We start from the raw sequence: 14842 nt of genomic DNA on the forward strand, positions 1-14842 counted from the left end.
GACTGGACGCGTTGATTCGGCCTTGCCCTGACATACTACATTCTGATCGGTGAAGGATTCGCTACAATTTTACAGAACTTTTTTTAAAGCTAGGCCACACCGTTTGGTCTAGGTCTCCCAATCTGCATTATTTAACAAAAGAAAAAAGATTTTTTTATAAAAGCAGGTGTCTTGTAATTGGTCACTCGCAGTGCGCAAACTTTAACGCCACTAAAAATGCTTGTCATACCTTTGTGGTCCTTTTTATTTCACGTACTTGTACGATCTATGACTTTTCCCATAATAGCGATTTATGATACTCAATTAGTCTAATTCTGATCAATACATACTATAGTTTAAATCTCCGCGTCACGATGTTTTCCGCGATGGACTCCTGAACTACTTAACCGATTTTAAATTAAATTAGAACACCGTGTGGAGTCTGCTCCAACTTAAGAGATAGGATAGGTTAGATCTTTGATTATAGTCGCAATTTTATTTTATTGCAAATTATCATACTTCATACTAATATTATAAATATCAATGTAAGTTGTTTGTTACGCTTTCACGCAAAAACTTCTTAACCGATCCTCATGAAACTTTGTACACATATTCTTGGAAGTGTTAGAAGTAATATAGGATACTTTTTATTCCGACATTAAGCTCGGTTCCTTTGGGAGAGGGGATGAAAGTGTTTAAGGTTTTTACACCATAACTCCGACACATTATAACCGATGTACTATAGAGGCTATAATATGTGTTTAATTTTGCCCAAACTTTGTGTAGAGTATGAATTTGGTTGTAGATAGAGGACAGAACTCCCCAGCGGACAACAGCAAATCCCTTATTTAAGGCTTAGCGATACAAAATACTTTTAATTTTTTTAGATTTACAACTAAATTAAATGCCTGAAATCAAAAACAAAATCAAGCGCAGACAAAGTCGCGGGCAACAGCTAGTGCCTACTATAAGATTTTAAAATGTTTAAAGTAAAAGTCACCGTTATGTTTGACATTACTTCCAGACCTACTCTCTCTGGTGACTGCTGACTATGCTGTTATTATAAATTGCATAATGTTCTGTTATAGAAGTTATACTTCAAACGATTACATAGAGCTATTGATATTTTATTAAAGTGACCCTATGAATAGGAATATTTACTCTCGGTCTTGCCCTTCTACGCTTTTTTGCATCCATGATAAGGTTATATATGTAAAAGGGAGTATGTGTGTTTGTAAGACGGTTTTGTACCTTCACCGATGTGGACGTAATTTGGCACAAAACATTTCGCATCCTCGTTATGGACATAGGATACCTTTTATCTCGATAACCAAACTGGACTTTAGAAATATAACCTATCTCCCCTATTCTTATAAGCTTTACCGCTACTTCTGATTTTGATTTTGCTCAATTTTGCATACAGGTTGGTTGCATTCTGCAGATGGATATCCAAGACATTTTGCTCGGAGAACCAAAGTCTGGGTCCCGCGGCATTTTTATAAATAGAAAATTACAGCGGACTAAAGGCGGGCAAAAACTTATGACAGGAACTACCTCTCTATCTAAATATTACTAATCGCTATAGAAATGTTATAAAGCTCTAGTATTTTACGTAAGGGCGCGCAAGAAAATCTGAAGTTCAAATCTCGAGTTAACAATGTACAATTAGGTACACAACTTGTATTGTATATTATAGTTTAGGCGCGCATAAGCATTGCATAATAAACAAAGGCAATAAAGCTAGAGATAGATAAGTCTCACGTACGCAACTTATGCAACACATTAGGACTCATGATTTTAAATCAAAACTATGCAATAGAAACACACTTATTAGGTGGACGGTAGTGACGTGCATAGAGCGCATGCACGGGGTATGCAGATAATATAAAATGAAAAAAAAAGAAATCTCCAGTAAAAACTTTAGGGTAGTCGTTTTATAACTCTTACATCCTATCCTAGTCTGGCCTAGCTTATCCTTACGATTTTATAACCCGTACTAGAGATTTTTTAAATTTTATATCTGCCTGCTGAGAGCATATCCTGTGCTTACCCCGTATGCACGCCACTGGTGGGGAGGATGTTCGTAGGCTATCCCATGCGTGTGACTAGTGGGTTTTAAGAACTAACTCGTAGCACGTCATAAACAAATAGTTTTTTGCAAAATTACAACGGAGTCTGATTCCAGCTTACGCTGAATACATGGCACAAGTTGAAGTGTGCTCACGATTTCTCCCATGTTGCATCGCATATATTGCGTCCCAATCTGTCTCGACCTTTAAGACTCTACTGATTAACATGCCGGAGTTGTGTAGTAATATGATATTAGTAGTAAATAAAATAATACAATAACAGTCCATAGTACGCCGCGTCGTAGTTTGTACATAGTAAATACACAGCTTATTATGCAATCGATATTTTTATATTATGATTCCTGTGTACTCATTTCCTTGTATTGTTTATTGTAGGTACGTACGATTTTAGAGCAGGTACTAAAGTACATTTACAAAGGGGGTATGCTACCATCGCTTAAAACAGTACTTTAATTTCTACAGTACTTTAATAAAAATTATTGTTTCAGAATTTTAATCCTTATTTCAAGAAAGTCATGGTATGGCATCTTAAATTTCCATTTTTCTCCCTGCCCCTAGACCTAATTTCGCGCGAAAATCACTAAACTACTGTAAGGTTACTTAAATTTTCGTCACAGATAAATGCCATTCTAAGCTAGATTCTCAATACGAGATGATATGCAAATCAATAAAATGAATCCTTTTGATAAAAACAGTAATGGATTTGGAGTATTTATATTTGATAAGAAGGTGCTGGCACGTTGGAAAGTTGGAAGGACTGGCGACTAAAGCGACGCGGGGAAAAAAGAAGAAAGGATAGCGTGAAAGGTGACATCGGGCGTTTGGGATGATTTGGCGAGATTTTAAAAAGGAAAAAGGGAAAGGAATATATTAGTAAAGAGTAATTATTTTAAGACTCTAAATTTGAAGTACATTGTTTGCGTAATTGACAAATTATATGATAGTGTATTCTGAAATTGGTTTATATTTGGATTGGAATCTTTTTATACTATTGTCGCATTATCATATTTTAACAATAAATTTCATTTTCATTTCGTTTATATTGCTAAAGAACGCATCCGCAAAAGGACCAGTTAAAAGATATTAATATTAATCACAATATAATAACAATACAAAATCATATTATTTATGATGGGGGCATATATTTCTTATACCGGATCTTGCAATACTAGTGATATATATCTATTAAAGTTTTTAAAAACGTAGCTGGTCCATACAATGATTGTAGGAGTCAGCTGGTATTTAAAAAATAATTAAATTAAAATTCAATAAAAGTATCATAATACTAGTCTAAATTCCTGCACCACCTGAGAAAATAGCTGATTATTACCATCAAACGAATAAACTGAAGCTGAACTAGTCAAACAGAGCTACGAGTACCATTTAGCATTCCTACTATCGCGATTTTAGAACTCCCTTGAATAGAAACAATATTCAAATTCGTCAATAATTCCGATTTGAATGCTGTTTTTCTTAATTTTAAAATTCCTGCACCACCTGGGAAAATAGCTGATTACCATCGAACGACTAAACTGAAGATAAACTAGTCAAACAGAGCTATATTCCTACCATCGCGATTTCAGCACTCCTTGAATTAAAACAGCATTCAAATTGGTCAATACTTCCATCTGTATAATCGCTAAAATGAGAATTAAAATTAATTAAATTTATTTTCGAATCTTAAAAAGTAACAATACTCTTTCTACTAACTGGTCATGTATACAAGTGTCCTACGTATAAAACCTAAATAGGTGCAACGCATCAAAGTGAGCAATAGGTGAGATCATAATTCATCGCACCTACTCGTAGCACCTGGTGTAAATGCTAACACGTATACATAAACAACAAAATCACCGCTTATTCAGTTAATGAAACACTTGCAAACGCTTTTATTACTCGCAAATGGAACTTCGCATACAATTGGTAACGTACGGTAGAAATCACTTAAGCAAATTACAGAGATGTTGTTCGAACACGAAAACAAATAAGCTTGTTTAGATTAGAAAGATAAAAGCAGTGAATAAAGATATTTATATATAGCTGCTACTGAAAGGATTGTAAAAGAAATTTTTATAATTGAAAATAAAGTATATATATATATATATATATATATCTTTTGAATCCCAATCTTTTTGGGTACGCTGATCACAGCACCGTTACGGAGAGGTACTTGTCCAGCCCTAGGGCCAGTGCTAATGATATCCTTGAGCATAGAGAGTCCTTGGTGGAGCGTATTAACTTGACTCTAAAAGAGGTGTCTGATTGGGGTGACGCCAATTTGGTTAAGTTCAATGCTGCCAAGACGCAGTCGTGTTTATTTTCCGCAAAAAAGAGCCCTTTCACCTTGGCTCCCACTTTCCGGGGTGTATCCGTTCCAATTAGCGACCATATTGAGCTCTTGGGTGTCAACATCTCATCCAATCTCAATTTTGGCAAATGCATCGAGTCCAAAGCCAAAGTGGCAGCTAAAAAACTTGGTATCCTCAATAAGGTTAGGCGGTACTTCACGCCAGGTCAACGCCTCGCACTGTACCAGGCTCAAGTGCGAACCTGCATGGAGTACTGTCAAGTACCAACTTGAAGCTTTGGATTCGGTGGATCGTCGCGCCAGGAGAATTATAGGCGACAATTCGTTAACGCAGGCGAAACTACATAGTCTCCAGCACCGACGCAATGTTGCCTGTTTATCGGTTTTTTACCGGATATACTTCGGTGAGTGTGCTCAGGAACTTCACAATCTTGTTCCCCCTTCCCCGTTTTACCACAGAACAGCGAGACACCGAGAGCGGTGGCATCCTTATGTGGTTGATATCCCATCAACACGCACGAAACGTTTTTTATCCACGTTTCTGATACGTGCCGCTAAGATGTGGAACGCCCTCCCGGTAACTGTGTTTCCTGCCACGTATAATTTAAGTACCTTCAAGGCTAGAGTGAATAGGCTTTTTCTAGGCAAGCGTGCTCCAACCTAGACCTCATCATTGCTTTCTAACGGGCATGATTGTCGTCAAACGCTGGCCTATCGTTAATAAAAAAAAAAAAAAAAATATATATATATATAAAAGTGTATATATATATATATATATATAAAAGTATATATATAATACATAACATTTTTAAATCAGGATTTAATGTTAATGCTATAATCAGATTTATATGTGTGGTCAAAAGACATCAGACGAGCTTCAGTATTGATGAATCTACGTTAACAATAATGGTAATTCTATGACTAACTTCAAAATCCATGTTCATATATATATATATATTATATATAGTACATCGTCAACAACTGGTTCATAAATCTGCAAAATTAACAGCTCAATCGGATGCAAGAAAGTACCTGATAATTGAATTTTGAACCGGAATTCGTGTTTATGAGAAAGAAGAAGGTAATACGATACTTTGATACCTGATATTGTTGAACAAACCCTGGTGTGTAGAGAGATACACTTTTAGGTATATAACAATGAGATGAACATATGAATCGACCATGTCAGTCCTAAAACCAAAGATATGTCATAGGAAGCTCCAATATCACTATAATACACGACCATCGTTAGTAAAACTGGTTTTTAACATCCTGACTGAAAAAAATGTTTTACGCCTAAGTTATCAGCTTAACATAACAAAGTGAAGACACAAAAGGAGTGTAGTCTATTCACATCTCCATAAAATAATCGTAATGAGTATTAATAGGCTTATAAAGTGTGAGTGATTGCCGTGATTTATGAGGCTTAAATTAACAATGGGGCGTAACCCCATGCGGCCCATAAATTGTTTTATATGACATGCATATTGGTCGGGCACTTTGTGATAACATCAGCCGATTGCAGTGTAAGATATTGGGAACAATTCGCTATTATTCAATGCAATGAATGGCAATGACACTGTAGATGATTTGTTATAACTTAACAGTGGGCCTATAAATACTATTCAGTATAACATTAAATCAAAGTAACTTAATATCTAATATTATTCATTACAGACTTTCAGTTACAGAAGCAGTATGATACATTCATGTCTGCAAAAAAAAAATTCTATTCTTATTCATAAGTTTACCAATATCCTATTTAAAAGATGTATGTACTCTACAATGATTTGCTTGTAGATTACATACATGAAGGATTGCTTTTAAGTCCTCAACTAAGCCGTATTCCTAAACAAGACAGAGTAGATAGTTAAATTGTATAATATTGCTGATCGAAATAAGCAACTACTTAGTTACTTTCGGACATACAAATCTTTTTGTACTCAGTAGAAATAGACTTAACTTTTCGAAAGACTCTTGACAAGTTTTATAGATAAAAAAATATCTTATGTTAAAAATTGCGACGGTGGCGGTAATATTATGTATTTCAGAATACTTAAATTAAATGTCTCATAGCTCTCAAACACAAATAGCGTTCGTTTTTTGTGTACATATTATGATTCCTAGATGATTATTCAAACATAAGGAAGAAATTAAAACTATTAAGGTACAAGACAAAGTATTCTTCGTTAAAATCAGCTAAACCTTTATTTATAAAAACTAAAGTGTGGGTAAGTGATGATTGATGATGATGTTTTTTTTAGTTTTGTCTTCCCCATACTTCTTAGTCATTATAAAACAAAAAATATTTGCTCATATATTTACGTTTATGTGTCAACAGTTGCTGGCACACTCATTAATCATTATCTCAATAATTGTTTTAACCTAGAATTACCTATGACTAAAAACTGGGTAACATAGATAAGGGTCAACACTTATAGTTCTTGAACGTTCTTGTCAGCCTATACGATCTTAAACGTGCAACTAATAGAAATGTTTTACTATACTTATCGATAATGTCATTATTTGTAAGTTGAAGTCATTGCACAGGATTTATTTAAATATACAGTTATTAAAATTTACGCCGTTAGTTCTTAACTTTTTTTACAGAAGCCAAGAGAAATTATAAAAGGAAAATACAAATAAGGCTAATATAATACTGATGGACAAGGAAAATTATGGTATAGAATCATAAAAATGATTCACCTTATTTTAAAACCAACAGAAATATTTTTACTAATATTTTTAGTACATTAGATAATACAGTACATTTAGAAAATTTATTTCTAAACAAAAGCTCAAGGACACAGAAAACTTAGGATGTTTACGCAGTACATATTCTAGGCCTCCTACGTTTTAATGGTAGAGCTATCGAATCTAAAAATAAAATCGAATTTAATTTGAACAGCACGCTTTACCCTTGACTGCGACAAATGACAATGTCTTTGGGCCATTTTTAACATCGAAGACAAGGTGGCATTTCTAGATGCTTCACGAGCAAGTACTCCTTGCAATCTACATGAAGTATGCTCGGGAAATTCTATGAGGTCGTCTAAATGGCTCATATCACCCATCTAAGGCTTTAGATTGTTACATCAAGTTTTGCCTTTCTTTAACGTTATATTTGTATTCTACCCATAATATAGCAGGATATTATCCTGCTATATTACGGGCCTCTGTATTAAAAAGAAGCTCTAACCAGTCTGCTTAGATCAAAAATACGCAATAATATATATATTATTGCGAACTCGCCATCCTCATTATAAACGTTATGTTTCTAAATTTTTTACAATACAAACGTAGCAGATATAGTAAAATGTTTGTAAAAAATATAATTTGAACAACAAATAAAAAAAAGTATCCGATTTGCAGAACAAATAGCGATACAACCTGGAATTATATAATTCATCTGTGTAACAACGCATTTGATTACAACTGAAATCATATAATTTAATGTGAACTCATTTGTATCCAAATATATAAAACTGATTACAAGGCTGATTCAGCAATGACGCTCTTCCTTTATCTGATAGTGATCGGTGACCAATCGCTTGACCGTTCTTTGGAAGTTATTAAGGTTAAAAGTTGCGAGAATTAAGATGAGTAAATAGTTAAACTCTGCGTATATTCAATTGTTGACGGAAATAAGCTAACGAGTTTGAAATTGGCACACGTCACGAGTAGCAAATGTCATGAGATTTGAAAAATTTTATTTGTGTAGATCTTTAGATGGCGATTCTTAGCGACCTCGCAAATCTGCTATATACTATCGTATTAAGAATACTAAAAACGGAAAATAAATAGATTAGACAGTTATTACTTAGCCTGAAAACATGGAAGTTTATAAAGATTTGTTACTTCGTTTGTAATATCACCATTTTTTCTTCTTGATAATAATCAAGCTCGCTATAATTATATATTCTGATCGCTTGGAGGAAACACACTTTTAGAGAAATGTAGCTCGATTCATTAGAAAACTAAATTAATAGTAAATCGATCGTTGCCCTCCGGGTTTTGCGAACATACGGAAGCTTTTACCGAGCTCCCTGGCACCGCGGAGAGCTCGGTCGTTTTAAGTTGGAGGTCCCGGATTCGATTCCTGGCAGGGGCAATTTAAGAATTTATTGGTCTGGTGGTAACTAGCCACGGCCGAAGCTTCCCGGCCAGTCACCCTACCGACAAACCGACGTGCCGCTAAGCGATTTAGCGTTCCGGTACTATGTCGCGTATGTAAAAACCGATCAGGGGTATGGGTTTAATATAACTCCCATACTCCTAAACAGGTTAGCCCGCTACCATCTTAGACTGCATAATCAATTGGTGGTAATTGATGATGCATTTGGTGAGATTGCAGTCAAGGGCTAACTTAAAGTCAAATAAAAAAAACCTGCATACTTTTATACGACTTTCCATTTATTTGGATAATGGATATTCTGTTAAATACTTACTACTGTCTGTTCAAAGTTACCTACTGTTGTTTTATGAGTTGCAAACATTCTATAGAAAAATAAAATAACTCTAACCATCAAGTTTTCAATCTTATTCATCGTAAGTGCTAATAGTAAGTGACCAATGATAATTAACAGGAATGAAATGTAATGTAATGTACTTATTTGTTATAGTCAGTTGGTATTTGAGTGTTAAATGTTTGTCATTGCTATATCATTTGTAAGATTCATGAAAATTTTGTAATCCTACATTGTTGTGAAGGTCGTCGCTGGCAGTCATAATTGAAATCATAATTACTTGTGACTGAAGGAATTTCTCATAACTATACGTACTATACGTACTATTTGGAAGTCATAAATCTTGAAAAAAACTTATGTATTTGTCTTCAATTGATAAAGATAAGATATGTAACTCAGAGGGAGTTACTATATCTAGATCATATTTGTAACGTCAACGGTGGACGTTTTTTGCTAAACATAGGTATTTTGTAAGGATTGCCACATATGACTCGTCGGTTTTGTGCCGATTGTGTTCGGAGATTCGCAGAGACCAACTGGATCAAGTCTGCCATGAAGTCGGAATACATCAAAGCTGAATTTTCCTATGCGGGTCGTCTTTAATTCGAACTTTGGGCTCCTACGAAGTGGATTGCGCAGAAATACTTCGTGCATAGTTCTTTGTACAATATTATATGGAAGATTGTTAGCAGTAAAAAGGATAATATACTAGCTGTTGCCCGCGACTTTGTCTGCTTTTGATTTTGTTTTCTGATGTGGCATTCAATTTAGTACTTCTAAAAAAAAATAAAGTATTCAGTATCGCTTTGAATGAGGGGTTTGCTGCAGTCCGCTGAGGAGTTCTATCCTCTATCTCCAACCACATTCATCAGATCTACACAAAGTTTGGGCAAAATTGAACACATATTATTATAACCTCTAGTATAAAAAAAAATATTTAAATTGGTTATAATTTGTCGGAGTTATGGTGTAAAATCGTCAAACACTTTCATCCCCTCACCCAAGAGAACTGAGCTTAATGTCGGGATAAAAAGTATCCTATATTATTTTTAACACTTCCAAGAATATGTGTACAAAGTTTCATGAGGATCGGTTAAGAAGTTTTTGCGTGAAAGCGTAACCAACAAATTTACATTGACATTTATAATATTAGTAGGGATGTTCAGGAGAGCTAAGCGAATAAGAACAGGGATTAAAGGTATGCTTCCGCCGCCCAAACTTCAGCCAAAAAAGGTATCGGAATTGCGAACTCTATTAGCTAGTCTAGACTATTGAGAATTATGTGGCTTGCTATCCATTTTAAGAGTACATCCTAATAATAACTTTCTTTGCTATCGCTGACGTCATAGTAAGATAAACCTTATACTATCGATTACATTATATCTGCGCTCAATCGAAAAGTACCCAGGAGTCAAATATGCGGAGATAATAAACACAGAGACACTTTATCAGACGCTATAGTTGATAGACGACGGGCTCTTTTCTCTCACATTATATTTCATACTTTATGACTAAAAAAACCTAGTATACCAACTATTTTTATTTTTTTACTGTGTAATGTTTTGATGAATTATGAAAATTTTGTGTTTGTAAAAAATTTTCAATCGATTTTGACATTCGGTAACAAGACTTCTAGTCCAGTGAACATGGTCAAAAACGTGGTCTAATCAAATTCAAAATCAAGATCAAATTCTTGATCAAGCTCCTAAAAATATGAGCGAGAGCGATTATTCGTTGCGGAATACCGTCTAGAAAAATGTATCGAAAGTATATATTAAACATAAAAAATTGCAAGGCTTTATTGTTCCAAGTGTTTTTATAATACCAGTTTTTTCAAATGCTTTAATTAATATTTAATACTATTAAAAACAGTAAAATAATTTTGTGTGATATTGTTTCAAAGCGGGGCACTGTCTTCAAACCGTACAGGCCGTACGGAGACCTATTTTCGGTGTTGAATAAAAATTATACCGAGGCAGGATTTTTTACTGGAAATTACCTCCTCTTCAAGGGTCTTTTTTCAAAATTTCTTCAACATCAATAATTTTAACGTTACAAAAGTGCTCATAGAGTAAGCCTATTTGTTTCTTTTTAAGACACTTACCCTGCGTTTTAGTTGGATATAGCTCGATATCGTTGAAGAGGCCCTGCACTCGATGGGCGGGCGCCGGCTCGTCGGGCGGGCCGATTCGGCACTCCCAAGCGTGCGCCACCTCCCTGGGAAAAACAACCGTATTAGTATACTAATACATTCCTCCGCTGCCACTCGGTCCCTCAATTGTCTGCTATTTAAGACTTTAAAATTTAACGCCTCTTAATCATTCAGAGCCTATTAAAGTCGCGATATTAGGTACAGGACTTTTTTTCTTATACGAGAGGGTTATACGCCTTCGGCGGCCTTGGACGCACGCCGCTGTTTCAATGCGGTCAAACGGTTAACAGCTTAGCGTGCTCTGCGAGCCGCGGGAATGGACTCCTGAGGCTGGCCACGAGTTAGACGACGCGCGAGGTACTGAGAATTTCTTGACAGAAAATCACAATGCCTTACTGTTTCTTGCAAAATCCCGGAAATCCATATTAGCATAGCCAGAACACAAAAAAATTATCCCCCGATTGTATGCACAGACAAGGTATAAAATTTAATTGTCTAACGACCAAACCACGGTATTTCCACCCGTGTGGCCATATGCACGGAGAATTGATAAAACTGTGAGGGCAGATAAACATTGTCTCCTTTTTCCGTGGAGAAAATTTTTCTTGCAGAGCAGAAGAAGAACACCTCTCTCGGATCCCTTTACAATATTAAAAAGATGGGTATGAAAGTAACAACACTAAAAAAAACTATTTAATATTGACCTGACATCCGATTTCGTACAAAGTTTTCCTCTGTTTAATTTATCATAGGCACAAGTAAAATGTGCAGGAACATGTATGATTGGACAGCTTGTTTTTCTTACACACTGTTTTGGCTTCATGAGGAACAAAATGAGCAGACGTAGAACTCAAAGCTGTTTTTTTTAAAAAACTTTAATATACAAGAGATCCGGCGATGAATATCACATCGGTGAAGACGACGATGACCGTATCTTGACGTCAAAATACATTTAGACATTTACGTACGTAACTAATAACTATATACTTCCGTGTATGGTAGGCACTAACTCATTACAGCTTAGTCAGCTTGCTGACTGATGTAATGTACTATACATACATACAAATAAAATTGAAATGTCTGTTAGTTATGTGCAAATAATAGGTTTTTACAGAATGAATTCGAAATACCTTTTGAAAATATGTCTTAGTTAAATCCGGACCGAATTTGACTGACCTGTGTTTAAATCCGTGTCATTAAATTTTAGGTATCCTTTTGTGTGTGGCGCAGTGGGCAGCGACCCTACTTTCTGAGTTCAAGGCCGTGGGTTCGATTTCCACAACTGGAAAATGCTTCTGTGATGAACATGAATGTTTTTCAGTGTCTGGGTGTTTATCTTATTTTATAAGTATTTTATGCATATTATTCATAAAAATATTCATCAGCTATCTTAACAAGCTACGCTTACTTTGGGGCTAGATGGCGATGTGTGCATTGTCGTAGTATATTTATTTATTTATTTATTTATGTGTTGTTCTGTTTATGTTTTACTACGGATCACGAGATCCTTGGCTCGACTAAATATTGTTACGTATCGCGTTATTTTTGGTTAAAGAGGTTTTTGAGGTGACAACCCCTATGCCTAGGAGAGCAAGTTAAGCTTCTGTCCCGGTTATTTTCACTTACTTGTGATAATAGTTGGCAGCGTGTTGGTTCTATACTCTTAAACCGTAACTCCTATGAGAGAGGCCTGCTCTTGGAACGATATACCGGTTACCACTAAGAGTTACTCTAGAATCTACCCTAAAGGGTTCAAACGGAGTTGTGAAGATTCTATTAATCCTGTTTTAGAAATCAGGGCAATAAAATACTGTTTCTTTTTAAATAACTCTCAAGGATGTAGAATACTTACTTGCGTAGGCATTATTTTACGTATAACAAATTTTACGCGGCCGAAGTCGCATGCATCGGCTATTTACAATATGTAGGTACTTTAATGTCAAAAGTCTAGACATTGTTTAGGAATTCCATTTGAATATCACATTACAATTAGGTAGGTATGTTATGTCTATCAGTAGTTAAACGCAGACTAAGCGCATACTCCAGCTCGGGTTACCAAAAGCGAGCGATATTGATATTATTGTATGAGAATCGAAGGCATGCCCCACTTATCTAAACTATTAACACGAATATGCCGATATCTATACCTATTAATTATACCGAAACTAATATGCCGATATCTATAAATACCTATTAATTGGCCGTGTGGGGACGGTGCAGTGGTGTGCTGAAGTGGAGATAGCCAAGTGGATAAGGCTTCGGAAGACGATCGATCCCCGGCACGCACCGCTAACTTTTCGAAGTTATGTGCGTTTTTAATTTATGCAATTAAACATCACTTGCTTTAACGGTAAAGGAAAACATCGTGAGGAGACCTTTAGTCCAGAAGTGTTATAAGGTATCGGTGATACTTTTTAATATTATTATGCTAAATAGATAATTTGTTTGTTCGAGCGCACTAATCTAAGTTACTACCAGTCACTTTATATACAATGATTGTATGAGTATTTTTTTAGTATGACGGACTGACGGACGATGTCCTGCCTGGAAAAGCAGCGCCACATTATAAAATATACTTTGATCTAACACACAGACAGCAGCGCCAGTTACCTGGTAGGTAAAAAAACAATAAACAAAAGAGATTTTTGTCAAAAAAATAAAAAAATAATCTGTATAGAGCCACCATTCTCACCTAAGCACTACGTCAGTGCCTAGAAGCATGAAAAATACATTACGACCTATTCTCATACTAACCAAAATATATATACGTTAAAATAAAAATCAGGAGAACCATTATAGAGGAGTAACATACATGGTGCCTCTGAGATCCTTATCCCAGATTTTCCCTTATCACCAAGCTGTATGAAATGCAGGAGGAGTGCTACCAAAAACACCGCAAAGTAGGAAAAGTAACGAAACTAAAGGAGAAGTTATATATAAAATGATCTGGTATAATATATATTAGCTGACCCGTGCAACTTCGTTGCACCAAATCGGTTATTACCGGAAAACACAAATTAAATGACCTTTTTTAAAACTGAATCCTAGCTAGATTGATTTATCGTCCCCGAAACCCCCCGTATACTAAATTTCATGAAAATCGTTGGGGCCTATTCCGAGATTCCAATTGTATATATACAAGAATTGCTCGCTTAAAGATATAAGATTCCCATGTTACATTTGACTAAAAGAAAAAATCTCAAATTTAAATTCAAACTCATTTATTTCAAGTAGGCCTACTTTATACGCACTTTTGAAACGTCAAGTATGTATGTTTGCAGTGACTCTACCACCAAACTTGAAATCAGAGGTATTTCAATTCAAACACAAATCGTTAGGTGTTCGATACAAAACATAAATAAATACGTCATGGTATTGGTGTTAGGTACGTACGATACACATCGGATATTTCGACATTCATTGGCTGTGTCGTCATTTCTAACTGTGTAGATAAAACCGATAAAACGAATCATTTTAACATTACTAATAATCACTGCAGTTACTAATTAATGAGGAATTATTTTATAATACTATTTAATTTCATAAAGAAGAAAAGGTTATTAATAATTGCCGAAGATGAAAGCGCTATAAACAAAATAACATAAATATGAAGGGACGACCTCCTTGGCGCAGCTGTAGTGAGCGCTTGTGATCTTATTATTGAAGGGCCAGGCTTTGATCCAGTGGAAAGCGATTAGCGATGTGGGTTCGATAACCCTGGTTTGATTATTGAACCCACAGCCACACCGATCAGGGATCGCTTTCAATGATGTATTATAGTAAAAAGCTAAACCCATTGGCGGTGCAACTTCCCCGGTAACTACCCGCTGTTGAATCATCTCACCAG

General features: G+C 35.4%; 1 protein-coding gene across 5 annotated transcripts in view; it reads right to left on the minus strand.

The window, feature by feature from the left end:
• The window catches only part of LOC120623219, an 87232-nt gene that overhangs the window by 32365 nt on the left and 40025 nt on the right, over nt 1-14842 (minus strand). For all 5 annotated transcript variants that reach the window (XM_039889111.1, XM_039889110.1, XM_039889108.1 and 2 more), the window contains one exon: nt 10948-11060. Coding sequence is in view for 4 of the 5 variants with exons in the window: in XM_039889110.1 (XP_039745044.1) it covers nt 10948-11060 (113 nt within the window). In the remaining variant the exon portion in view is untranslated. The remainder of the gene's footprint in view (nt 1-10947; nt 11061-14842) is intronic.

The sequence above is a fragment of the Pararge aegeria genome, chromosome 4 (assembly GCF_905163445.1).
Source record: "Pararge aegeria chromosome 4, ilParAegt1.1, whole genome shotgun sequence".
Classification (NCBI taxonomy): domain Eukaryota; kingdom Metazoa; phylum Arthropoda; class Insecta; order Lepidoptera; family Nymphalidae; genus Pararge; species Pararge aegeria.